Source organism: Aethalodelphis obliquidens, unplaced genomic scaffold (assembly GCF_003676395.1).
Source record: "Aethalodelphis obliquidens isolate GAN/ISIS:26980383/991018 unplaced genomic scaffold, ASM367639v1 scaffold10, whole genome shotgun sequence".
Lineage (NCBI taxonomy): Eukaryota > Metazoa > Chordata > Mammalia > Artiodactyla > Delphinidae > Aethalodelphis > Aethalodelphis obliquidens.
In genome coordinates, this window is record NW_020837954.1 from 20,520,082 (window position 1) to 20,545,166 (window position 25,085).

At 38.6% G+C, this 25,085-nt stretch overlaps 1 protein-coding gene across 4 annotated transcripts in view; it reads right to left on the reverse strand.

The window, feature by feature from the left end:
* The window catches only part of MIS18BP1 (MIS18 binding protein 1), a 60,150-nt gene extending 48,137 nt beyond the window's left edge, over positions 1-12,013 (reverse strand). Inside the window, exons 1-5 of one of the 4 annotated variants that reach the window (XM_027111152.1) lie at positions 11,627-11,946; positions 8,516-8,585; positions 6,301-6,926; positions 2,041-2,151; positions 934-1,409 (exon numbers count right to left, since the gene is read on the reverse strand). In XM_027111152.1, coding sequence (XP_026966953.1) covers positions 934-1,409; positions 2,041-2,151; positions 6,301-6,835 — 1,122 coding nt within the window. In that variant the 5' untranslated portion in view covers positions 6,836-6,926; positions 8,516-8,585; positions 11,627-11,946. Of the gene's footprint in view, positions 1-933; positions 1,410-2,040; positions 2,152-6,300; positions 6,927-8,515; positions 8,586-11,626; positions 11,951-11,990 lie in introns of those variants that run through there. The other 3 variants (XM_027111153.1, XM_027111151.1, XM_027111154.1) reach the window with 3 other exon arrangements.
* Positions 12,014-25,085: the final 13,072 nt, after the last annotated feature.

The following is a 25,085-nucleotide window of genomic DNA, read 5'->3' on the forward strand; positions in this document are numbered from 1 at the left end:
TGAGATACGAAACTGTAACTGTTATACCGCTCTTAAAAATTTAGACAGGGACTTCCCTGGTGGCACAGTGGTTAAGAATCTGCCTGCCAATGCAGGGGACACAGGTTAGAGCCCTGGTCTGGGAAGATCCCACATGCCGCAGAGCAACGAAGTCCATGAGCCACAACTACTGAGCCTGTGCTCTAGAGCCCACAAGCCACAACTACTGAGCCTGTGTGCCACAAATACTGAAGCCTGCATGCCTAGAGCCCGTGCTCTGCAACAAGAGAAGCCACCACAATGAGAAGCACATGCACCACAAAGAAGAGTAGCTCCCTCTCACCTCAACTAGAGAAAGCCCTCGCACAGCAATGAAGACCCAACGTAGCCGAAAATAAATAAATAAATTAAAAAAAAATTTAGACAGAATTCAAATATCTCAGTCTGATACCTACAATCATCCTTTTAAAAATAAAGGCTCAAACCTTTACCAATTGGAAAGTTTACATTGTATCTTCCTCCTTGAACTTGCATTTCTATTACACTTCCTTCAGAGAACTTATCCTAATATAACATAGTTTGATGGTCTAAAGTCTTTCATTGATCCCTCTGTATTACAACAGAAAAGCTTCTCAAATCTTCAGATGCTGTAACTCTTCTTTTAACTGCTGTTAATAGAAGCCCAAGAATCAGGAAAAATAAAATTTAAGAAGAATACCTCACTGTTCATCCCCAAAGGGAGTTGCAGACTGTACTAGTAATAGAGCAAAGTAAGAGTTAATGCCTAGGTCTTACTTTTAATCCACTGTTCTTTTCACTAGGCCACACTGCCTCTACACTAAATAATAACAAAACTCCAAAATGAAGATACTGTTAATGAGAAAGCAAAAGAGCTCATGCTCTTGAAGAATGGGTGTAAAAACAAATATACATCTGCCTTAAAAGTTTTCCTACCTTATTTTTTTTAACTCCATTAGTAATAGTTTGGCATGTACTTGGAGAAAGTTTCCAGGCATTGCTTTTGGATCTCTGAGGTATTCCTATATGAAATCTTGGAGTTGCAAGCACAATTTTACATGTATCATTCATGGAACCTGGAAGATCAGTCTCCCTGGGCATTGTTTTCTCATTTCCTTCCTTAATTTCCTGTTTTGAAGTGCCTTCTGTTGTAATCTTACTATCATCAGAAACCATTAATTGACTGCCGTTTTTAAAAGGAACACAGAGAGTCTCAATGGTGGTATTTTGGGATTTTTCACAGGTAGAATCAGTGCCTTCTAAAACAAATGTGTCCTTTTTGGACTTAGTGGTTGCAACTGTATTCTCCTTAGAGTGAAGAACTTGTCTAGCCAACTGAGCTCTAGTTAATGCCTTGTTTGAGACTCCTGCAGCTGAATCATTTTCATGTTCTTGGTTCAGAATTGGAAGCTCTGCAAAAAACACAAAACCAAACAAAATTTATAGAAGGATAATATGAAATTAAAAGAGAGCAACAGAACAACTGAAAACTTCTAATATTTTTTTCTTTTTTAAAACTGAAGTATAATTGACTTAAATATTAGTTTCAGGGTATATAACATAAGGATTCAGTATTTTTACACATTACAAATAACACACAACATAGGATCACCAAAATAACTTGTTACCATCTGTCACCATGCAAAGTTATTACAATACGATTGGCCACATTCCCTATGCCGTACATGAAATCCCCGTGACTTATTTATTGTATAACTGGGAGTCTGTATTACTGATCTCCCTCATCTATTTCACTCATTTCCCCCACCCCAGGCAACTACCAGTTTGTTCTGTATATCTATAGGTCTGTTTCTGTTTTGTTATGTTTGTTCATTTGTTTTGTAAAACTGTTTATATTAAAAAGTCTTCAGGTTAGAAATGTTCCACCCTCCTGCCCAGTCTTTCCCTGAGTGCAGCTGGCTTTTACAACTCAATCTTTTATCCACAGTCAATGCTTGCTGCCTACACAGGGGAAATAATTTTATCTAGCACATTTAGCTATACATTGAAATAACAAACAAAACAAAACAAAAAGCACTTTACCATAAGTTAAATTGCACAGAGGTGACTTCTTTTCCTGCTGATATTGAATCTTTTGCTTGACTGACAGGAAAATATTATTTGATGATTCTGAAGGAACTTCTTGGACTGAGGCTGCATTTTTTGTTGTTTTTTTTTTAAAAGAAAGAAGTTGAGTTGTATTAGTCACTGAGAAGAAAAAACTGCCTTAGAAAAAATCTTGGAATAGACTTAGGTTCAGTAATGATGCAACCAATAGTGTATACTTACGGAATATATGACAGTTACATTAAGTTTTTTCCCTTTATTATTGTCTCATGCCTTCAACAGATTATCTATACCTACATTATGCTGAGAAAAAATTTTTTTAAAACTTCTCCACATTACTTGCCAACTCTAGACAAAAGTATACTACTGAACTTAGAAGCCTAGACATCTGGAATAACATTCTGTTTCTGCCACAAATCAGTGTTAAGGTTATATATGAAGTGCCATCCAGCCTTGAAAATTCTGATTTTGCTTCTGGTTGCTGGAAATTTCTAAAATGTGGAAGAACAGTTGAAAAGTTGTAACTTATACTTTAAAAATCAAAATGTTGAGATTCAGTAGCAGACTAAACCATAATTTATACTTCTTTGACATCTCTTTAGCAGGTCTTCAAAGGCACAAATCTGGTAGGCTTATCAACTAGAAAAATAGGAACTAATAGTATTATTTACATTTTATTCTGCTTTACATCCTAGATGGTTAGTTTTGTTTCTTGAATACAGAAATGAATTTCTTTCACACAAAAAGGGGAAGGTAATCGACTTAATTTGTACCAGAGAAGGAAAAACTGAATTATTTTATATGTTTAATTTTTTTTTTGGTGGTACGCAGGTCTCTCACTGCTGTGGCCTCTCCCGTTGCGGAGCACAGGCTCCGGACAGGCAGGCTCAGCGGCCATGGCTCACGGGCTCAGCCGCTCCGCGGCATGTGGCATCTTCCTGGACCGGGGCACGAACCTGCGTCCCCTGCTTCAGCAGGCGGACTCTCAACCACTGCACCACCAGGGAAGCCCTATATGTTTAATTTTAAATATTACACTTGAAAAAATTAGTAGTGATTATACTTTAATAAGTATGCCGCTTTGGCCTTAGAAACCTTAATATAAAGATTTTATTATAATGATGTGTCATAAAAGAAGGATAAGTTTCTATTTCTTTAATTCATTCTACTAGAAATGAAAAAGCAAGGTAGTAAAGATGAGTAGGTAATTCAATCAAATATAAATAACATGCTATATAGAACTTGGGCCGTTTATTTGAGAGTCCAAGGATCCATGCAGAGACTCTCCAAAAGATCTCTGAAAATATATACAAAATCTGTGTTTGTATATATGTGCATTTTCTGGGGAAAGATTCATCAGATTCTCAAAGTAGTCAGTTACTTCTCTCTAATTCCACTTTACATATAAAACATGCTTTAATATACATTATTTCATTTGCTTCTCCCTTTTTTCCTAGACTGTATGAGATTATTTTGTATACTCCCCCACCTCTATCCTGAACTCCCTTAGAAAACTCTGCTTTTTGTGTCAAAATATATCACTGTCTTTGAAATGCAACAATATACCCACAATCTATCGTACAGTAGTTAAGAGCATGGGCTTTCTAATAGATACCTGTATTTAATTCTCAGCCCATCACTTATTACCTGTGAGACACAGAGCAGATGTGACATATTTAAAAGCTCCAACTCCGAGACTATTAAATACGCATGTAACCATAGTGTTTGCTCAAAGAATCAAAAGAAATAATGCATGTAAAGTATCTTTATCAATTATTGCAACTCATTAAAATCTCAATTTCAAGTGTCCCAATTTCTGATCACCTTATATCTTTCCAGATCATTCTCTCAAATTCACTGACCATCCCAACAAGACCTACACTTCTTCACACTTCTTCACCTCCTTCAGGTCTTCTTTTCTCTGTCTAACCAACTTAAATTTCATGGCCAATTGTGACCACCCCCTTGCACACACACCCCAACTCCTTTGTCCCTTTTTCACATCATCCTACAGGCATACCTCGGAAATATTGTGGGTTGAGTTCCAGACCACTGCAATAAAGTGAGTATCACAATAAAGTGAGTCATGTGAATTTTATTTCCCAATGCATATGAAAGTTATATTTATATTATATTGTAGTCTATTAAGAGTGCAACAGTCTTATGTCCAAGAAAAAAATGTACATACCTTAATTTAAAAAATTATTGCTAAAAACACAATTTTTTTTATAGCAACTTTACTGTTTAAAAATGGTAACCATATCTGACAACACAGGATTGCCACAAACCTTCAATTTATAAAGACCGCAATATCTGTGAAGAGCAATAAAGTGAACTGCAATAAAACGAGGATGCCTGTATTTGGCAAAATTACAGTCCTGATAAAATCCAACCCCCTTCCTATTCCCCACCAGCACCTATGCAGCTAGAGGAAAATTCACAACCATACTGATTGGTCTTATCTAAATTCATGCCCACAAATCTCAAGTAAGTCCTTAACATTGCCCAGGAAATCAGGCCTAGGCCATTTACTCTTTCGCTCTCCTACACTATTCAAACCTTCTCAGACTTCAATACCTGCTTCCCATTCTCACTCTCAACTGATGACTTGACTTCGTATTTCAGATTATTTCTGAAGTCACATAACACTGCCTACCTTCTTGTTTGATGTTCTGTTTATGTTCCTAGCAAAGGCCAAACATCCACTTTTAGATTCTATTCCCTCTCAACTACTCAAGAATATCATACTACAAATCTCAGTTTTTCCTTCCCTAGTGGATCATTCCCAAAAGCACACCAAGATGATGTTATTTCACCAATCATTAAAAACAACAAGATCTTCTTAAACCATACTTCCCATATTTCTCTGCTCCCCTCAAAAAGAACTATGTTCACCATCATCAATTTCTCTCCTCACACTCTCTCTTGAACCCTCCTGAATCACGTTTTTGCTCCTATCACTCCACCAAAACTGCCCACATCAGCCATCAATGATTTCCACGTTGCTAAATCCAATAGTCAAATCTCAGCCTTCATCTTTCTTGACTGATTAGCAGCATTAGACACAGCTAATGACAACTTCCTCAAAAGCATTTTGTTTTCTTGGGTTTTTCTTCTTCCTCATCTTCTCAGTGGCCTTCAGTACTTCCTACTCTTTCTTCTAACTTCTAAATTTCAGGGTGCCCCAGGACTCATCCTTGAATGTTTTTTCTGTGTACACTTACTCCCTGATGATCCCATCTAATCTCATAGCTTTAAATACCATTTAGGTGCTAATGACTCTCAAATGTATTTTTCACACCTGGACCACTTCCCTAAATTCCAACTACTTTTTTTCAAAAGCCTAATTCACAACTACACTTCAATTTTTAACAGACATATCAAAATTGACATGACAGAAAACATAATTGCTGAGCCCCCAACCCCACTCCACCTCTGTCTGCCTCACCTCAGTTAAATCGTTCCAGTTGCTCGAGCAAAAAAAAAACCAAAACCAAACAAACAAATCACCCTTTATACCTCTTATATTCCACATCCAATCTCTAAGCTAATGCTGTTGGCTCTTCCTTCAAAATATATCTGGAATTCAGCCACTCCTTATTATCTTCACTGCTACCACCTGACCAAGCCAACACCCTCTCTCAACTGAATTACTTCATTAACTATTTCAAATTTTAAAATATAAGTCAGATCGTGTCATTCCTCTGCTCAAAACTCTCCAGTGGCTCCTTAATGTGTTCACAATAAAAGCCCAAACTCTAACATTCACCTACAAGGCCCTGCATTATCTGACCCTCTATTTATCCGCTCCTTCCCAGCTCTGTCCACTCACCCATGATAATCTCACAGCTAGTCCACATGCTTCTATTTCAGGGCATTTGTACCAGCTGAAGGATCATCCTTCCCCATTCAGTCCCCAAGATATCTGTATCTAGTGCCTCCTTCAATTTTTGGCTCAAATGCCACCTTATTGAAACACTGACCACCCCATTGAAAATTACAACCTCCTCCAACTCTCCCCATCAAGCTTACTCTTTTTCTTTCCAGAGCATTTTTCTTCTATTATACCCTAAAAAATACTTATTTGGTGATCTGTCTCCCAGCAACTGAATGTAAGCTAGCTTCATGAGGGCAGAGATTTTTGTTCATTTTGTTCACTGCTGTATCCCGCCCGAGTGCCTAAAACAGTATCAGACACAATAAACACTTTTTAAACCAACACGTAATAAAACTAACCTCTTAGTGAACTGTCTTCTGGCTGGAACGATTTGTTGTTTTCCTTTCCTTCACAGAGGTAGGTATGCTGTAATACTCCTTCCTCAGCGCCGTTAGGAGTGAAAATTTTATTACTTTCATTTGTTGGTGGTTCCAACAAACTGTTTCTTGATGCTTGTTCTTGCTTGTTACGTAGTACTTTTTCTTTCATTCTTTGAAATATTTTTCCTGGTGATTCATAGCTTGCTTTATTTTTTAATCCATCCTTGTTGGGTTTTATAGCACTGATATCAAGAGAACTGTTAGAGGTGGTAGCCTCTGCTAGCATGGTAGATTGAAATTTATTATTAAAAACTGTTATTTCTAGGAACTGACTCTTTTTATGGTCATTCCATTTTAAAGAGGACTTCTGATATTTCGCCAAATCTTTTACAGGAGTAAGTGTGCCTGAAGGAATGCTGTCAAAAAAGACTGCATGCATGGGCATATTTCTCCTCTGAGAAGATGTCTCTGAAGACAAGTGAATTCCTGGATGTTTCAAAGGTGTTGCAATCATCTTGATAAACAGTAGCAACAAATTTCCTCTAAGAGAATATTCACTTAAACACAATTTTCAGGATAGACCTTCAGCAAGGGGACAGAAGAACCTGTAGTTCAATGTGAAATCAACCTTTACCATGCTTTGGTACAGAAAAAGTTAAGTTTATTTGCTTTCCATAACAACATTATACTAATTAAAAGGTTTAATCGGTTCATAACAACACTGGATAATCTATAGCTCACAAATCAGATGAAGATTTTATATTTTTGTTAAAGCCTCATTTTACTATTTTTCAATGATAAACAGTTTGGCTTTTAAATTTACTTCTCTACGAAAAAGCAGCTTTCACCAAGTCTTCTACTTAATCGCTCTAGGGGCTGAATTTTGAATATTTGTTTTTGAAATTTATTTGAACCTCAAGTCCTGTAAGTTCCAATCTATATTTGCATCAAAAGCCATTAACTGACATTTGCATATGGCACTACATTAAGTTATAAAAGATTGAATTTCACCAATATGGTTTTTCCTTTTAGGCACTTAAATTTTAAGGCAGCAGCTACAATGATATATCCTAATGAAGGCTAAAAATCCATTCAATTTTTAAGTTAAATAACCTCCAATCCTGATTTTGTTATGCTGCAGAACATTTTAATTGTGAGGTTTTTGTTTAAAAAAACCCCTCAAATCAAAAGTAAATTATATACATTCTAATTTTCTAAACATTTACCGCTACTTAGAATTTTTAGAGGAAATCATGCACTTGGGCATACATGGTCTTAGACTTGTTTTAGCTTGCTTCTTACATATAAATTTTATTTCCCACACCTAGAAATTAAGATTCTAGGTGATGAACCATACAGTTACATTCTGTAATACCTGGTAAATTAACAAAATATTTCAACCTGAGGAGCTCAGAACTTGAAAATCTAGATTTATAGCATCTCTGATCACTGAATTTATAACTATTCCAACCAGTCTTTGACATCATATAAACATAAAAAGCCTATTTCAGAAAATACAAATGCAATCAGACCAAAGACATCAAGTATCTTTATCTACAGTAACTTCTGTAAGAAACAAATATGCAAGTTAAAAATTCATATACGAATTACCATTTTATCCAACAGTTTATAAGAGAAAAAAGGAAGGAAATATTCCTCGATAACAAGAGCTGACAAAAAAGGGTTATCCTGGGAATGACACAAAAACCACTGAATTCAGCAAATATGTATTAATGTATATATTTATGCATTTGGCAATGTGGTAGTGACAGGAACGCTGTGCTGAGAGTTGTAATACTCACTAGCCATTCTCTTTAAGCTCTCGAAACAAAATGAATAAACTGGGACAATTGCATGGAAAGAAGGCAAAGTATGTGCAGGTTTACACAATCTCAATTCCTTAGAACCTAATGAAATGCTCAGCAGGAAGTATAAACTGCAAATAAACTAGCAGAACTAAGAACAGGCCCAATCTGTAGCACAATAGCCCTCCCCCCCCACCCCACTTCTCCCAGGGGTGGATACATTATAAGACCCCCAGTGGATGCCTGAACCTGTGGATAGTGCCAAACCCTATATATACACTATGTTTTTTCCTTTATGTACATACGTATGATAAAGTTTAATTTGTAAATTAGGCACAGTAAAGAATAAAATAAAACAATTATAACAATATACTGTAATAGGGACTTCCCTGGCGGTCCAGTGGTTAAGACTCCGCACTTCCAATGCCGCAGGGCGTGGGGTTGATCTTGGTTGGGGAGCTAGGATCCCACAGGCCACACGGCAGAGCAAAAATAAATAAAAAATAATAAAAAGTAATAAAAGTTATGTGAATGTCATCTCTCTCACTCAAAATATCTTATCGCACAAATTTAATGCCTTTCCAACTTAACTAAGCATTTATCATGCACTGTGGCTGTAAACTTTTGCAGTTTGGGGTGCAATAGCAAAACCTGCATGCATTTCTTTTTCCTTCCTCACAATTTTACAAATAGAAGATTCGGTTTTCACCCAGACTTTAACAACCTCAGCATACAATTTTTTTTCCTCATTAAGTCAGGAGCTTTCAACTTTTCACTTAAAGGAACCAATTTACAGCTTCTCTTTGGCATATCCAAATTGCCAGCACCACTACTCTTGTGTTTTGGGGCAATTATTTAGTAAAATTAGGGTTACTTGAACACAAGCACTATGATACCTTGACGACAGTCCATCTGATAACCGAGAGGGCTGCTAAGTGACTAATGGGTAGGATATGCCGGACAAAGGGATGATTAACATCCCTAGCGGGACAGTGTGAGATTTCATCATGCTACTGAGAAAAGCATGCAATTTAAAACTTATGAATTGTTTATTTTTGGAATTTTTCATTTAATATATTCAGACTGCAATTGACTGAAGGTAACTGAAACTGTGGGCCGAGGAAAGTGAAATGCAGGTAATGGGGGGGGGGCAGTGGGGACTACTGTACACACGCAGAACTGTTTTCATCTAAAGGCAGATAATTTCAGTCACAGTGAAAGTCTCCAAGAACCAGCACACAACTCCTCTCTTTCATGTTGCCCAACTTCTTCCTTCTCAATTCAAACATGTAGTAGGATTGAGAGGTGTGTAGTCAAGATTCTGAAAATCCTCAAATTCCACTCACCCTCCCCAAAAGATGCAGAAAGTTCCTCTTTAAATAAGAAAGAGAAGCACCTCTTTCTTATTTATGTGATAAAGAGCAACTCAATAGAAGCGAAAAGAGTTGACAATAGTTGCCAGGTTTCAGTGCGGTTGGTGGAAAAGAGAAGGATATATAGAAAAAAAAATCACCCAGGATTTTCTCTGACCATAGAGGCTTTGCATAATAGATAAAGAAGAAAAACAAAAAGCCACTGGGTAGAGGCCACTCAATAAACACCTGAAGCCCCATTCTCTTCCTAGTTAACAGAAAAGCAAAACAAAGAAAATAAATCGTGATGCTCAGACTCTAGGACTGAAGAAGAGAAGGTGAATTCTAAAATGGTATGCTTGTGCCTTCATTAACTGCTTAAAACTATTGGAAAATCTAATACTTATAATTTATTCTGAAAACTGACAAATTCTGATGTACTAGGAAAAAATGACTATTTATTCAAAATAAATACTCAGGCGTGGGAAAACCATTATATAAAAAAAGCTAGCTATGAGCATTTATAGTATGTAAAAGGCAGGCTAAACAACTGTTATCATGGAAATGATACTGAAAGTAATTTTTACTCTTCTTCCTAAGAAGACATGAAAAGTTCTAGGAATTTATTGTTGTGGTAATATTAATAATAATTATAATGGAATGGATCAAAACTCCCAAGGCACACTAACCAAAACTGGGAGACAAGAGTTGGGAAAAAAATGAGAGGAACACTAAGTTAACTGGCAAATGATACATTTGGGGGGGAAAATGCAGCACATGACACACTGAGGGTCAATATAGATAACATTCAAAGAAACCAAATGAATCAATTTAAAGAAATGATCAACACAAAAAATGGCCAAAGGACATTTATGGCAATTAATGGAATACAAAAGGCCAATAAATGAGACAAAATGACACTCCATTTTACTAATAAATGAAGAGATGCAAATAAAAACAGTGAGACTTCTTATGATTATCAGATTGGTAAAGATTAATTTCAAAATATAGGTTTGCATGCCAATGGGCAAGAAATTCTACTTAAAATTATTTTTCTTATAGAAACATCTACATAAGAATGCAAACATATATGTGGTAATAATAGTCAACATCTACTGCATATACATCAGATACTACTTAACCTTACAGCAATTCTTAAGAGTTAAATACTGTCATTATTCCCATTTTGAAGATGACAAACCTAAGGCATTGAGTGGTTAAATAACCAGTCCAAGGTCCCACTTACAATGATCAAGAGCAGGACCTCAGTCTATCTGATTTCAAAGCCCAAGTTCTTAAACAGGCCCTATACAAGGATGTTCACTTAAGTACTGAGCTAATTAGAAAGAATCTAGATGTCTACCAAGATGGGACAAAATTCTACTGTTCACTGAAGTACCAGGCTAACTAGAAACAACCTAGATGTCTATAAATATGGGACAAAATTCTGCTACATTCATACAACTGAATTCTATGTATTCAATAAAAGGATATACACACACGCGCATATACTGACATAGAAAGTAGCTAGGATACACTAAATTAAAAAACCAACAAAACAGGACGTACAATTGAATTTCTGTAAAAAAAAAAAAAAGTCAAAAATAAACAAACACATCCAGGAGCATAAGCATAGGGCAAAAAATCTGTAAATGAGTATACCAAATTGTAAACAGTGTTTATCTTTGATGAAGGGGCCTCCCACTACCTAAATAATTTTACTTACATCTGAAAATATTTGCAACTAATATGTAATTTAATCAGAAGAAAACAGAAGCTGGATGGATCAATTGTTTCTTTAGGTCTGTGGATGCTGGGTTCCAAGGTGAAGAATCGGGCAGTGACGCACACAATTCTCCTACCTGGTAATCTTTAAAAAAAAAATTTTTTTTTCTAGAAGTGATTTTAGAAGAAAAGCCTGGAGCGCTCACCATCGAAACAAATCTGAAGGAAAGTAGTCTACTCTCTTGATAACTACAGTAGACACGCAACAAATACACCCCGAATGAATGAGTAGTTGTGATACTACAGCCAAAGCCAGAAATGTACAGAAGTCCGAGCGAGCCCAGAATGCTGAAGCGCTGAGACTCGCGGCGCCAGAAAGGACCGGAGGCAGGAGGCGAGGAAAGAGGGGCGGGGTGGCCGTACCTTGGACGAAGGGCCTAGCATGGCAAGACGGCTGCAGTCTGGGCTCGGCTTCGTGCTGGGGAGAGGGGGACCTGGGCGCCCCAAGACTCTCGCCTCTGGCCCAAGTCGGCCCCAGCTCGCAGCGGCCTAGCCCCAGGTGACGCTCACTTTCTCGGTGAGGTTCCCTAACCGCTAAACTGCTTGGGAATTCAAATCTGAAGAGCCCGCCCTCCCAGCCAGCCCGGGATTGGCGCGCCCAGGAACTGCGTCACCGTGCGTCTCACTGGGACTCAGGAAAACTGGGGGTGGTCCCCGCTCCACGTGAGCAATGCTGTTTCTATAAAAACTGGGCAACCCCAAGCTGCAGCGGGTACTGAGCACGCACCTATAGTCGTTCTCGGACTCGTTTTTTCTTCAGAGGGGCGCCAGCCGCACGTTCCGCCGCTCCTCCCGAAATGCTCTGCGGCAGGAAGGCCTACGTCAGACGTCGACTGCGCGCTCCCGCGCTACTGCAGTTTAAGAAGCTTGGCCCTTCCCGGCTACCCTCCTGCTGTATGTGTGAAAGCCAACAGCTTTTGGTTAGGGCTACCTTCCTAGTGTGAGGAAACGGCTTGCTGAATACGTTTGAGAGAGCTTTTAGTTTTCTCAGACCGTCAGATATTTGAGGCCGAGAAGGAACGTTTTGTTCTTAGGCGATAATGGACTGAATGCAAAGTTATACTTGCAATGGGATGTTTAGTTTGAGCTATTCCCCCAGGAAGTGTGATTTTTTTTTTTAAACCTGATTGTCTCGAATACTACTCAGGGTTGCGATGCAGTTCGTGACAGTCGCGTTTAGATTTATCCCTGCCTTAGGCTACTCCCAGTGATGCTGTGTTCTGACTAACCACCGCGGAGTACTGTGTATGCTTCGTCTCAGCGCCCCGGCACGACTGGGGCGCTGGCTGGAAGCATTGTGTAGGGTACCTTGTTTCAGTCTTGGCGGAGGAGGAGCCAGAGGAGTAACTAGTGTTTTCAGCCTTAAATCCCTTCCAGCTCCAATCCTGCATCTTCTGTTCATGGACTCCGCCCCCCTCCCCCACCAAGTCAGCATTTAGGACAGGAGAGTTTATTTTTTGCCTCGTCCAAGAAAATTCTCAACATCCTAGAGTCATGTATCGCATTTGTCCGTTAAGACTGGACTGAAATGGTTGTAATGGATTAATTTTTTAAGTGACTTTTGCGATTCCCTCTTCTAAATCTTGTATCCACTAAGTCTTGTGCTCACCGAATATTCAGAATCTAAAATATAAATTTAAAACATCAAATGAATGCAAGTAAGGAAAATAAACCAGTTGGGGGTGGGAGGTGGGAAGCAAATCATAGATCAAATGAAGTTTCTGTCTGTGCAGCATAATGAGAAAATGGCCAGACATGGATTTGCACCAAATTTATGGGAAAAACCAGACTTAAAATATATGTTTAGTGTCGTCTATGAAATGCATTTTGTGGGATAGAGAGACTTTGAAAAGACAGGCATTCATACTTCAAAGTATCTGAAACAGAGGTATGAAAGATTTCTGTTCCTGATGATGGAAATAGCCATGGCTCACACATTCAGCCAAAACAGGAACCTTGAAATATTAACGGCAGACCCTCAGAATTACAGACTTTAATTTTTTAATTAGTCACTTCTCATGTGAGAAATAACTAGGATCTAGCATGCTCCAGGGTGAACAGCAACAGGAATTTACATAAAGGTGACTAATAATTTTCCAAGGAAAACTGGATAACAGTTTGTGGATAAAAAGTGCAATGAGAAGGCATACAGGCCAAGGGACAATGTTCATCTGTCCAATGGGACATCAACATGCTTCCCTGGATGGACCCTCTAAGTTTGTGTCTGCCAGGCGGCAAGCAGACGAGCTTCTTATCGTCACAGCCAGGCACCTGGGATAACCTGCCCTAAATCTGTAACTCCTGGGAACACATACAGACTCACTTAGGGTCCAGAAGACAGACATAGGAGGAGAAGACTGGAATCCTCATGTTGTGTGGGAGTTGCTGCCAAGAGATCTGGGTCTGCTTAGCCTGGAAGAATATTCCTAGGACAATGGTAAGTTCCATACTAATTGACCATATAGCATTTTGAGGAGAATTATAAAAAAGATGCTCTTTCCTCAAGGTCAGTGGTTCTCAGCCAGGGATGATTTTGCACCCCAGGGGACATTTGGCAATGTCTGGAAATATAAATGTCACAACTAAGAAGGGTGCCACTGCCAGCTGGTGAGTAGAGGACAGGAATGCTACGAAACATCCTATGATGCACAGGACAGCTCTTCCACTACAAAGAATTATCAAATCTAAAATGTCAGTAATGCCAAGGTTGAGAAATCCTACGTTTGGAAAATGTAGCCCTGAATTAGGATTTTAGTCGCCTCTCACTCTCTCAGCTGTGTTCCCAATGTAAGGCACAACTGTGCAACCACTACACCCTTTCTGGACTTAGAGGAGGGATGAGGATGGAGTCAACAGTGAGGTTATCGAGGCTTTTTAGAGGATGACCCTTCAGTAGAAAAGCCTGCCAAGGAGATTATTTTGTGATAGAGACAGTATACAAACACACAAACATATATAAACATACCGTTACAAATTGTAATAAGTGCTATGAAGATGTATCAGTTTGGGTCCTGCAGGAAGCTGATGGTGAGATGCAGTTAGGAGTATAAGAGATTTATTGGGAGATAAGGCCTGTGAAAGTTTTAAGGGGTGGAAAAAGAATTGGGCCTGGTAAATCTTCAGGCTTTGATGCAAATCAGACATTTGTGAAAGAAAAGGGGAGAAGGAAGCAGAATTGGTCAGAGGGAGCCAAAGATTGCAATACAAATTGACAGAGTGTTGGCTAATGAAGTAGGGAGTTTTGGGGTAGCACATCAGAGGACTCCCGCAGTGGGCAGAAGTAGGCAGGCCCTGAAATCCATCATGCTGGAGATGGGAAGAACATGCCTTGGCTCAAAGGCTTAAAATTGTTTTTTAGCTGAGATATAATTGACATATAACATTATATTAGTTTCAAGTATACAACAAAATGATTTGAATATGTATGTATTGTGAAATGATCACCACACTATGTCTAGTTAACATCCATTCTTACACATAGATACAATTTTGTTTTTCTTGTGATGAGAACTTATAAGATATACCCTTTTAGCAACCTTTTTTTAGTTAATTTTTTTCTAAGATCTACCCTTTTAGCAACTTTCAAATATACAGTTCAATATTTTTAACTGTAGTCATAATGTTGTAAATTATACCCACAAGACTTCTTTATTTTATAACAGAAAGTTTATACGTTTTGACCACCTTCTTCCACCTGTTCAACCCCAACCCACACCTCTGGCAACCACCAATCTATTCTTTGTATCTATGAGTTTAGTTATTGTTGTTTAATTTCACTATTAATTGTGAAATCATACAGTATTTGTCTTTCTCTGTCTGACCTATTTCACTTAGCATAATGCTCTTCAGCTCCATGCATGTTGTTGCAAAGGCAAGATTTCCTTCTCTTTTACAGCTGAATAATATTCCATTATATATATATATACACCACATTTTCTTTATCCATTCATCCATCAGTGGACACTTAGGTTCTTTCCATGTCTTGCGTTTTGTAAATAATGCTGCAGTGAACATGGGGGTACAAATATCTTAGTCTTTTTTTATTTGGTTAAATACCCAACAGTGGAATTGCTTGATTATATAGTAGTTCTATTTTTAATTTTTTGAGGAATCTCCATACTGTTTTCCATAGTTGCACCAATTTACATTTCCTCCAGGTGCGCACAAGGCTTGTCCTGTCTCTATATCCTTCTCAACACTTACCTCTGGTGTGCCGCTTGTGGGATCTTAATTCCCTGACCAGGGACCAAACCCGAGCCCCCTGCAATGGAAGCTCAGAGTCTTAACCATTGGACTGCCAGGGAAGTCCCATGACAACATTTCTAACAGGTGTGAGGTGGTAGCTCACTGTGGTTTCGATTTGCATTTCCCTAAGCATTAGTGACGTTGGGCACCTTTTCCTATACCTATTGGCAATTTGTATGTCTTCTTTAGAAAAATGACTATTCAGTTTCCCTGCAGATTTTAAAATCATATTTGTTTTGCTATTGAGCTATGAGTTCTTCATATATTTTGGATGTTAACCCCTTACCAGGTTTATGATTTACAAGTATTTTCTCCCATTCCGTAGGTTGCTTTTTCATTTTGTTGATTGTTTCCTTTGCTCTGCAAAAGCTTTTTAGTTTTAGTTTGATCTAGTTCCACTCATTTATTTTTCCTTTTGTTGCCTTTGCTTTTGGTGTCAAATCCAAAAAATCATTGTCAAGAACGATGTCAAGGAGCTTACTGCCTATGTTTTCTTTTAGAAGTTTTATGGTTTCAGGTCTTATGTTCTTTTTTTTTTTTTTTTTTTAGGAACCCCCATACTGTTCTCTATATTGGCTGTACCAATTTACATTTCCTCCAACAATGTAGGAGAGTTCCTCTTTCTCCACACCCTCTCCAGCATTTATTGTTTGTAGACTTTTTGATGATGGCCATTCTAACTGGTGTGAGGTGATACCTTATTGTAGTTTTGATTTGCATTTCTCTAATAATTAGTGATGTTGAGCATCTTCTCATGTGTTTGTTGGCCATCCATATGTCTTCTTTGGAGTAGTGTCTATTTAGGTAAGTTGCTTCATTAGCAAATATTTTCTCCTGTTCTGAAGGTTGGCTTTTTGTCTCATTTATGGTCTCCTTTGCTGTGCAAAAGCTTTTAAGTTTCATTAGGTCCCATTTGTTTATTTTCGTTTTTATTTTTATTACTCTAGGAAGTGGGTCGAAAAAGATCCTGCTGTGATTTATATCACAGAGTGTTCTGCCTATATTTTCCTCTAAGAGTTTTATAGTATCCAGCTTGCATTTAGGTCTTTAATCCATTTTGAGTTTATTTTTGTGTATGGTGTTAGGGAGTGTTCTAATTTCATTCTTTTACATGTACCTGTCCAGTTTCACCAGCATGACTTATTGAAGAGGCTGTCTTTTCTCCATTGTATATTTTTGCCTCCTTTGTCATAGATTAGGTGATCATAGGTGCATGGGTTTATCTCTGGGCTTTCTAGCCTGTTCCATTGATCTATATTTCTGTTTTGTGTGCCAGTACCATACTGTCTTGATTACTGTAGCTTTCTAGTATAGTCTGAAGTCAGGAGCCTGATTCCTCCATCTCTGTTTTTCTTTCTCAAGATTGCTTTGACTATTTGGGGTCTTTTGTGTTTCCATACAAATTGTAAAATTTTTTGTTTTAGTTCTGTGAAAAATGCCATTGGTAATTTGATAGGGATTGCACTGAATCTGTAGATTGCTTTGGTTAATATAGTCATTTTCACAATATTGATTCTTGCAATCCAAGAACATGGTATATCCTCCATCTGTTTGTGTCATCTTTGATTTCTTTCATCAGTATCTTATAGTTTTCTGCATACAGGTCTTTTGCCTCCTTAGGTAGGTTTATTCCTAGGTGTTTTATTCTTTTTGTTGTGATGGTGGATGAGACTGTTTTCTTAATTTCTCTTTCTGATATCTTGTTGTCAGTGTATAGACATGCAACAGACTTCTGTGTATTAATTTTGTATTCTGCAACTTTACTGAATTCATCGATGAGCTCTAGCAGTATCCTGGTAGCCTCTTTAGGAGTTCTGTGTGTAGTATCATGTTTCTGCAAACAGTGACAGTTTTACTTCTTTTCCAATCTGGATTCCTTTTATTTCTTTTTCTTTTCTATTGCTGTGGCTAGGACTCCCAATTTCACTCTTTCGTATGTGGCTGTCCAGTTTTCTCAGCACCATTTATTGAAGTCAAAGGCTTTATTAGATCCTGAAGTCCATGCAGTTAAAGTCTGTCAGATAGCTGTACTCATCATATAGCAGTGACACTCTTTCATAAAAGGAGATTAGAATTGCACACTTCCATGCCTATCATAGGAGGATAATTAAAAGATCATAACAGAAGTTTCTTTTCTTTTTAAAAAAAAACATATTTATTTATTTATTTATTTGGCTGTGCCAGGTCTTAGTTGTAGCATGTGGGATCTTTTTTTTTGTTTTTTTTCTGTTTTTTTTCTTTAACATCTTTATTGGACTGTAACTGCTTTACAATGGTGTGTTGGTTTCTGCTTTATAACAACCAGCTATACATATATCTCCATATTTCCTCCCTCTTGCATCTCCCTCCCACCCTCCCTATCCCACCCTTCTAGGTGGTCACAAAGCACTGAGCTGATCTCCCTGTGCTATGTGGCTGCTTCCCACTAGCTATCTATTTTACATTTTGTGGTATTTATAAGTCCAGGCCATTCTCTCACTATGTCCCAACTTACCCTTCCCCCTCCCCGTGTCCTCAAGTCCATTCTCTATGTCTGCATCTTTATTCCTGTCCTGCCCCTAGGTTCTTCAGAACCCCTTTTTTTTTTCTTTAGATTCCATATATATGTGTTAGCATATGGTATTTGTTTTTCTCTTTCTGACTTACTTCACTCTGTATGACAGACTCTAGGTCTATCCACCTCACTACAAATAACTCAATTTTGTTTCTTTTTATGGCTGAGTAATATTCCATTGTATATATGTGCCACATCTTCTTTATCCATTCATCTGTTGGTGGACACTTAGGTTGCTTCCACATCCTGGCTACTGTAAATAGAGCTGCAATGAACATTGTGGTACATGACTCTTTTTGAATAATGGTTTTCTCAAGGTATATGCCCAGTAGTGGGATTGCTGGGTTGTATGGTAGTTTTATTTTTAGTTTTGTAAGGAACCTCCATACTGTTCTCCATAGTGGCTGTATCAATTTACATTCCCACCAACATTGCAAGAAGGTTCCCTTTACTCCAAACCCTCTCCAGCATTTATTGTTTGTACATTTTTTGATGATGCCCATTCTAACGGGCGTGAGGTGATACCTTATTGTAGTTTTGCTTTGCATTTCTCTAATGATTAGTGATGTTGAGCATTCTTTCATGTTTTTGTTGGCAATCTGTATATCTTCTTTGGAGAAATGTCTATTTAGGTCTTCTTGCCATTTTTGGATTGGGTTGTTTGTTTTCTGATATTGAGTTGCATGAGCTGCTTGTAAATTTTGGAGATTAAACCTTTGTCAGTTGCTTCATTTGCAAATATTTTCTCCCATTCTGAGGGCTGTCTTTTGGTCTTGTTTATGGTTTCCTTTGCTGTGCAAAAGCTTTTAAGTTTCATTAGGTCCCATTTGTTTATTTTTATTTTTATGTCCATTTCTCTAGGAGGTGGATCAGAAAGGATTTTGCTGTGATTTATATCATAGAGTGTTCTGCCTGGTTTTCCTCTAAGAGTTTGATAGTGTCTGGCCTTACATTTAGGTCTTTAATCCATTTTGAGTTTATTTTTGTGTGTGGTGTTAGGGAGTGTTCTAATTTCATTCTTTTACATTTAGCTGTCCTGTTTTCCCAGCACCACTTATTGAAGAGATTGTCTTTTCTCCATTGTATATTCTTGCCTCCTTTATCAAAAATAAGGTGACCATACGTGCATGGGTTTATCTCTGGGCTTTCTCTTCAGTTCCATTGATCTATATTACAGTTTTTGTGCCAGTACCATACTGTCTTGATTACTGTAGCTTTGTAGTATAGTCTGAAGCTGGGAACCTGATTCCTCCAGCTCCGTTTTGCTTTCTCAAATTTGCTTTGGCCATTCGGGGTGTTTTGTGTTTCCATACAAATTTTTTGTTCTAGTTCTGTGAAAAATGCCAGTGGTAGATTGATAGGGATTGCATTGAATCTGTAGATTGCTTTGGGTGGTATAGTCATTTTCACAATGTTGATTCTTCCAATCCAAGAACATGGTATATCTCTCCATCTGTTTGTATCATCTTTAATTTCTTTCTTCAGTTTCTTTTAGTTTTCTGCATACAATTCTTTTGTCTCCTTAGGTAGGTTTATTCCTAGATGTTTTATTCTTTTTGTTGCAGTGGTAAATGGGAGTGTTTCCTTAATTTCTCTTTCAGATTTTTCTTCATTTGTATATAGGAATGCAACAGATTTCTGTGCATTAATTTTGTGTCCTGGTACTTTACCAAATTCGATGATTAGCTCTAGTAGTTTTCTGGTAGCATCTTTAGGATTCTCTGTGTATAATGTCATGTCATCTGCACACAGTGATAGCTTTACTTCTTTTTTTCGATTTGAATTCCTTTTATTTCTGGTTCTTCTCTGGTTGCTGTGGCTAAAACTTCCAAAACTATGTGGAATAATAGTGGTGAGAGTGGGCAACCTTGTCTTGTTCCTGATCTTAGTGGGAGTGGTTTCAGTTTTTCACCATTGAGAATGATGCTGGCTGTGGGTTTGTTGTATATGGCCTTTATTATTTTGAGGAAATTTCCCTCTATGCCTATTTTCTGGAGGTTTTTTTTTTATCATAAATGGGTGTTGAATTTTGTCGAAATCTTTTTCTGCATCTATTGAGGTGATCATATAGTTTTTCTCCTTCAAGTTGTTAATATGGTGTATCACATTGATTGATTTGCATATATTGAAGAATCCTTGCATTCCTGGGATAAACCCCACTTGATCATGGTGTATGATCCTTTTAATGTGCCGTTGGATTCTGTGTGGTAGTATTTTGTTGAGGATTTTTGCATCTACGTTCATTAGTGATATTGGCCTGTAGTTTTCTTTCTTTGTGACATCTTTGTCTGATTTTGGTATCAGGGCGATGGTGACCTCGTAAATGAGTTTGGGAGTATTCCTGCCTCTGCTATATTTTGGAAGATTTTGAGCAGGATAGGTGTTAGCTCTTCTCTAAATGTTTGATAGAATTAGCCTGTGAAGCCATCTGGTCCTGGGCTTTTGTTTGTTGGAAGATTTTTAATCACAGGCTCAATTTCAGTGCTTGTGATTGCTCTGTTTATATTTTCTGTTTCTTCCTGGCTCAGTCTCAGAAGGTTGTGCTTTTCTAAGAATTTGTTCATTTCTTCTAGGTTGTCCATTTTATTGTCAAAGAGTTGCTTATAGTAATCTCTCATGATCCTTTGTATTTCTGAAGTATCACTTGTTACTTCTCCTTTTTCAATTCTAATTCTATTGATTTGAGTCTTCTCCCTTTTTCTCTTGATGAGTCTGGCTAATGGTTTATCAATTTTGTTTATCTTCTCAAAGAACCAGCTTTTAGTTTTATTGATCTTTGCTATTGTTTCCTTCATATCTTTTTCATTTATTTCTGCTCTGATCTTTATGATTTCTTTCCTCCTGCTAACTTCGGTGTTTTATTGTTTTTCTTTCTCTACTTGCTTTAGGTGTAAGTTTTGGTTGTTTATTTGAGATGTTTCTTGTTTCTTGAGGTAAGTTTGTATTGCTCTAAACTTCCTTCTTAGAACTGCTTTTGCTGCATCCCATAGGTTTTGGGTCATCGTGTTTTCATTGTCATTTGTTTCTATGTATTTTTTGATTTCCTCTTTGATTTCTTCAGTGATCTCTTGGTTATCAAGTAGTGTATTGTTTAGGCTCCATGTGTTTGTATTTTTTACAGATTTTTTCCTGTAATTGATATCTAGTCTCGTCGCGTTGTGGTTGGAAAAGATACCTGATACTATTTCAATTTTCTTAAGTTTACCAAGGCTTGGTTTGTAACCAAAGATACAATGTATCTTGGAGAATGTTCCATGAGCACTTGAGAAGAAAGTGTATTCTGTTGTTTTTGGATGGAATGTCCTATAATTATCAATTAAGTCCATCTTGTTTAATGTATCATTTAAAGCTTGTGTTTCCTTATTTCTTTTCATTTTGGATGATCTGTCCATTGGTGAAAGTGGGGTGTTAAAGTCCCCTACTATGATTGTGTTACTGTCTATTTCTCCTTTTATGACTGCTAACATTTGCCTTATATACTGAGGTGCTACTATGTTGGGTGCATAAATATTACAATTGTTGTATCTTCTTCTTGGATCGATCCCTTGATCATTATGTAGTGTCCTTTTTTGTCTCTTGTAATAGTCTTTATTTTAAAGTCTATTTTGCCTGATAGGAGAATTGCTACTCCAACTTTCTTTTGATTTCCATTTGCATGGAATATCTTTTTCCATCCCCTCACTTTCAGTCTGTATGTGTCCCTAGGTCTGAAGTGGGTCTCTTGTAGACAGCATATATATGGGTCTTGTTTTGGTATCAATTCAGCCAGTCTGTGTCTTTTGGTGGGAACATTTAATCCATTTACATTTAAGGTAATTATCAATATGTATGTTCCTATTACCATTTTGTTAATTATTTCGGTTTGTTATTCTAGGTCTTTTCCTTCTCTTGTATTTCCTGCCTAGAGAAGTTCCTTTAGCATTTTTTGTAAAGCTGGTTTGGTGGTGCTGAATTCTCTTAGCTTTTGCTTGTCTGTAAAGGTTTTAATTTCTCTGTCGAATCTGATTGAGATCCTTGCTGGGTAGAGTAATCTTGGTTGTAGGTTTTTCCCTTTCATCACTTTAAATATGTCCTGCCACTCCCTTCCGGCCTGCAGAGTTTCTGCTGAAAGATCAGCTGTCAAGCTCATGGGGATTCCATTGTATGTTATTCGTTGTTTTTCCCTTGCTGCTTTTTTTTTTTTTTTTTTTTTTTTTGCTGTACGTGGGCCTCTCACTCTTGTGGCCTCTCCCATTGTGGAGCAGGAGGCTCCAGATGCTCAGGCTCAGCGTCCATGGCTCACGGGCCCAGCTGCTCCGCGGCATGTGGGATCTTCCTGGTCCGGGGCACGAACCCGTATCCCCTGCATCGGCAGGCAGACTCTCAACCACTGCGCCACCAGGGAAGCCCCTCCATTGCTGTTTTTAATATTTTTTCTTTATTTAATTTTTGATAGTTTGATTAATATGTGTCTTGGCATGTTTCTCTTTGGATTTATCCTGTATGGGACTCTCGCAGCTTCCTGGACTTGATTGACTACTTCCTTTCCCATATTAGGGAAGTTTTCAACTATAATCTCTTCAAATATTTTCTCAGTCCCTTTCTTTTTCTCTTCTTCTCCTGTGACCCCTATAATTCGAATGCTCGTGTGTTTAATGTTGTCCCAGAGGTCTCTAAGACTGTCCTCCATTCTTTTCATTCTTTTTTCTTTATTCTGCTCTGCAGTAGTTATATCCACTATTTTATCTTCCAGGTCACTTATCCGTTCTTCTGCCTCAGTTATTCTGCTATCGATTCCTTCTAGAGAATTTTTAATTTCATTTATTGTGTTGTTCATCATTGTCTGCTTTTTAGTTCTTCTTGGTCTTTGTTAAACGTTTCTTGTATTTTCTCCATTGTGTTTCCAAGATTTTGGGTATTTTTACTATTTTACTCTGAATTCTTTTTCAGGTAGACTGCCTATTTCCTCTTCATTTGTTTGGTCTGGTAGGTTTTTACCTTGCTCCTTCATCTGCTGTGTGTTTCTCTGTCTTCTCATTTTCCTTCACTTACTGTGTTTGGGGGGGTCTCCTTTTCGCAGGCTGCAGGTTCGTAGTTCCTGTTGTTTTTGGTGTCTGCCCCCAGTGGCTAAGGTTGGTTCAGTGGGTTGTGTACACTTCGTGATCGAGGGGACTAGTGCCTGTGTTCTGGTGGATGAGGCTGGATCTTGTCTTTGTGGTGAACAGGACTGCATCCAGTTGTGTGTTTTGTGGTGTCTGTGACCTTATTCTGATTTTAGGCAGCCTCTCTGCAAATGGGTGGGGTTGTGTTCTTGTCTTGCTAGTTGTTTGTCATAGGGTGTCCAGCAGTGTAGCTTGCTGGTCGTTGAGTGGAGCTGGGTCTTAGCTTTGAGATGGAGATCTCTGGGAGAGCTTTCACTGTTTGATATCATGTGGTGCCGGGAGGTCTCTGTTGGACCAATGTCCTGAACTGAGCTCTCGCACCTTAGAGGCACATGCCTGACACCTGGTCAGAGCACCAAGACCCTGTCAGCCACACAGCTCAGAGGAAAAGGGACAAAAAAAGAAAGAAAGAAAGAAAAAAATAAATAAATAAAACAAAGTTATTAAAAATAAAAAGTAATAAAAAAAGAAAAAAAAAGAAAGAAGAGAGCAAACAAACCATAAAACAAATCCACCAATGATAAAACCGCTAAAAACTATACAAAAACAAAACAAAACAAAAAACGGACAGACAGAACCCTAGGACAAATGGTAAAAGCAAAGCTCTACAGACAAAATCACAAAAAGAAGCATACACATACACACTCACAAAAAGAGAAAAAGGAAAATAAAATATATATCTAGATATTAAAAAAAAATGAAGAGAGCAGCCAAATCAATAAAGAAATCTACCAATGGTAATTAACTCTAAATACTAAACTAAGATAAACATAAAGCCAGGAACAAATTAGATGCAGAAAGCAAACCCCAAGTCTACGGTTTCTCCCAAAGTCCATCACCTCAATTTTGGAATGATTTGTTGTCTATTCAGCAATTCCACAGATGTAGGGTTCATCAAGTTGATTGTGGAGATTTAATCCACTGCTCCTGAGGCTGCTGGGAGAAACTTCCCTTTCTCTTCTTTGTTTGCACAGCTCCTGAGGTTCAGCTTTGGATTTGGCCCTGCCTTTGCATGTATGTCACCTGAGGCCATCTGTTCTTCACTCAAACAGGACGGGGTTAAAGGAGCAGCTGATTTGGGGGCTTTGTCTCACTCAGGCTTGTGGGAGGGAGGTGTACGGAATGCGGGGCGAGCCTGCCGCGGCAGAGGCCAGTGTTATGTTGCAACAGCCTGAGACACACTGTATGTTCTCCTGGGGAAGTTGTCCCTGGATCACGGGACCCTGGCAATGGTGGGCTGAACAGGCTCCTGGGAGGGGAGGTGGGGATAGTGACCTGTGCTCGCACACAGGCTTCTTGGTGGTTGCAGGAGCAGCCTTAGCATCTCATGCCGGTCTCTGGTGTCAGCGCTGATAGCTGCGGCTTGCGCTGGTCTCTGGAGCTCGTTTAGGAAGTGCTCTGAATCTCCTCTCCTAGCGCACCCGAAACAATGGTCTCTTGCCTCTTAGGCAGGTCCAGAGTTTTTCCCGGATTCCCTCCCGGCTAGCTGTGGGGCACTAGTCCCCTTCAGGCTGTGTTCATGCAGCCAACCCGTCTCTCCCTGGGATCTGACCCCTCAGCTCCCAGCCCCCACCCGCCCTGGTGGGTGAGCAGACAAGCCTGTCTGGTTGGTGAGTGCCTGCCTGCACCGATCCTCTGTGCGGGAATCTCTCCACTTTGCCCTTTGCACCCCTGTTGCTGCGCTCTCCTCCGTGGCTCCGAAGCTTCCCCCCGCCACCTCCTGTTTCAGCCAGTGAAGGGGCTTCCTAGTGTGTGGAAACTTTTCCTCCCTCACAGCTCCGTCCCAGAGGTGCAGGTCCCATCCCTATTCTTTTGTCTCTTTTTTTTTTTATTGTGCCCTACCCAGGTATGTGGGGAGTTTCTTGCCTTTTGGGAAGTCTGA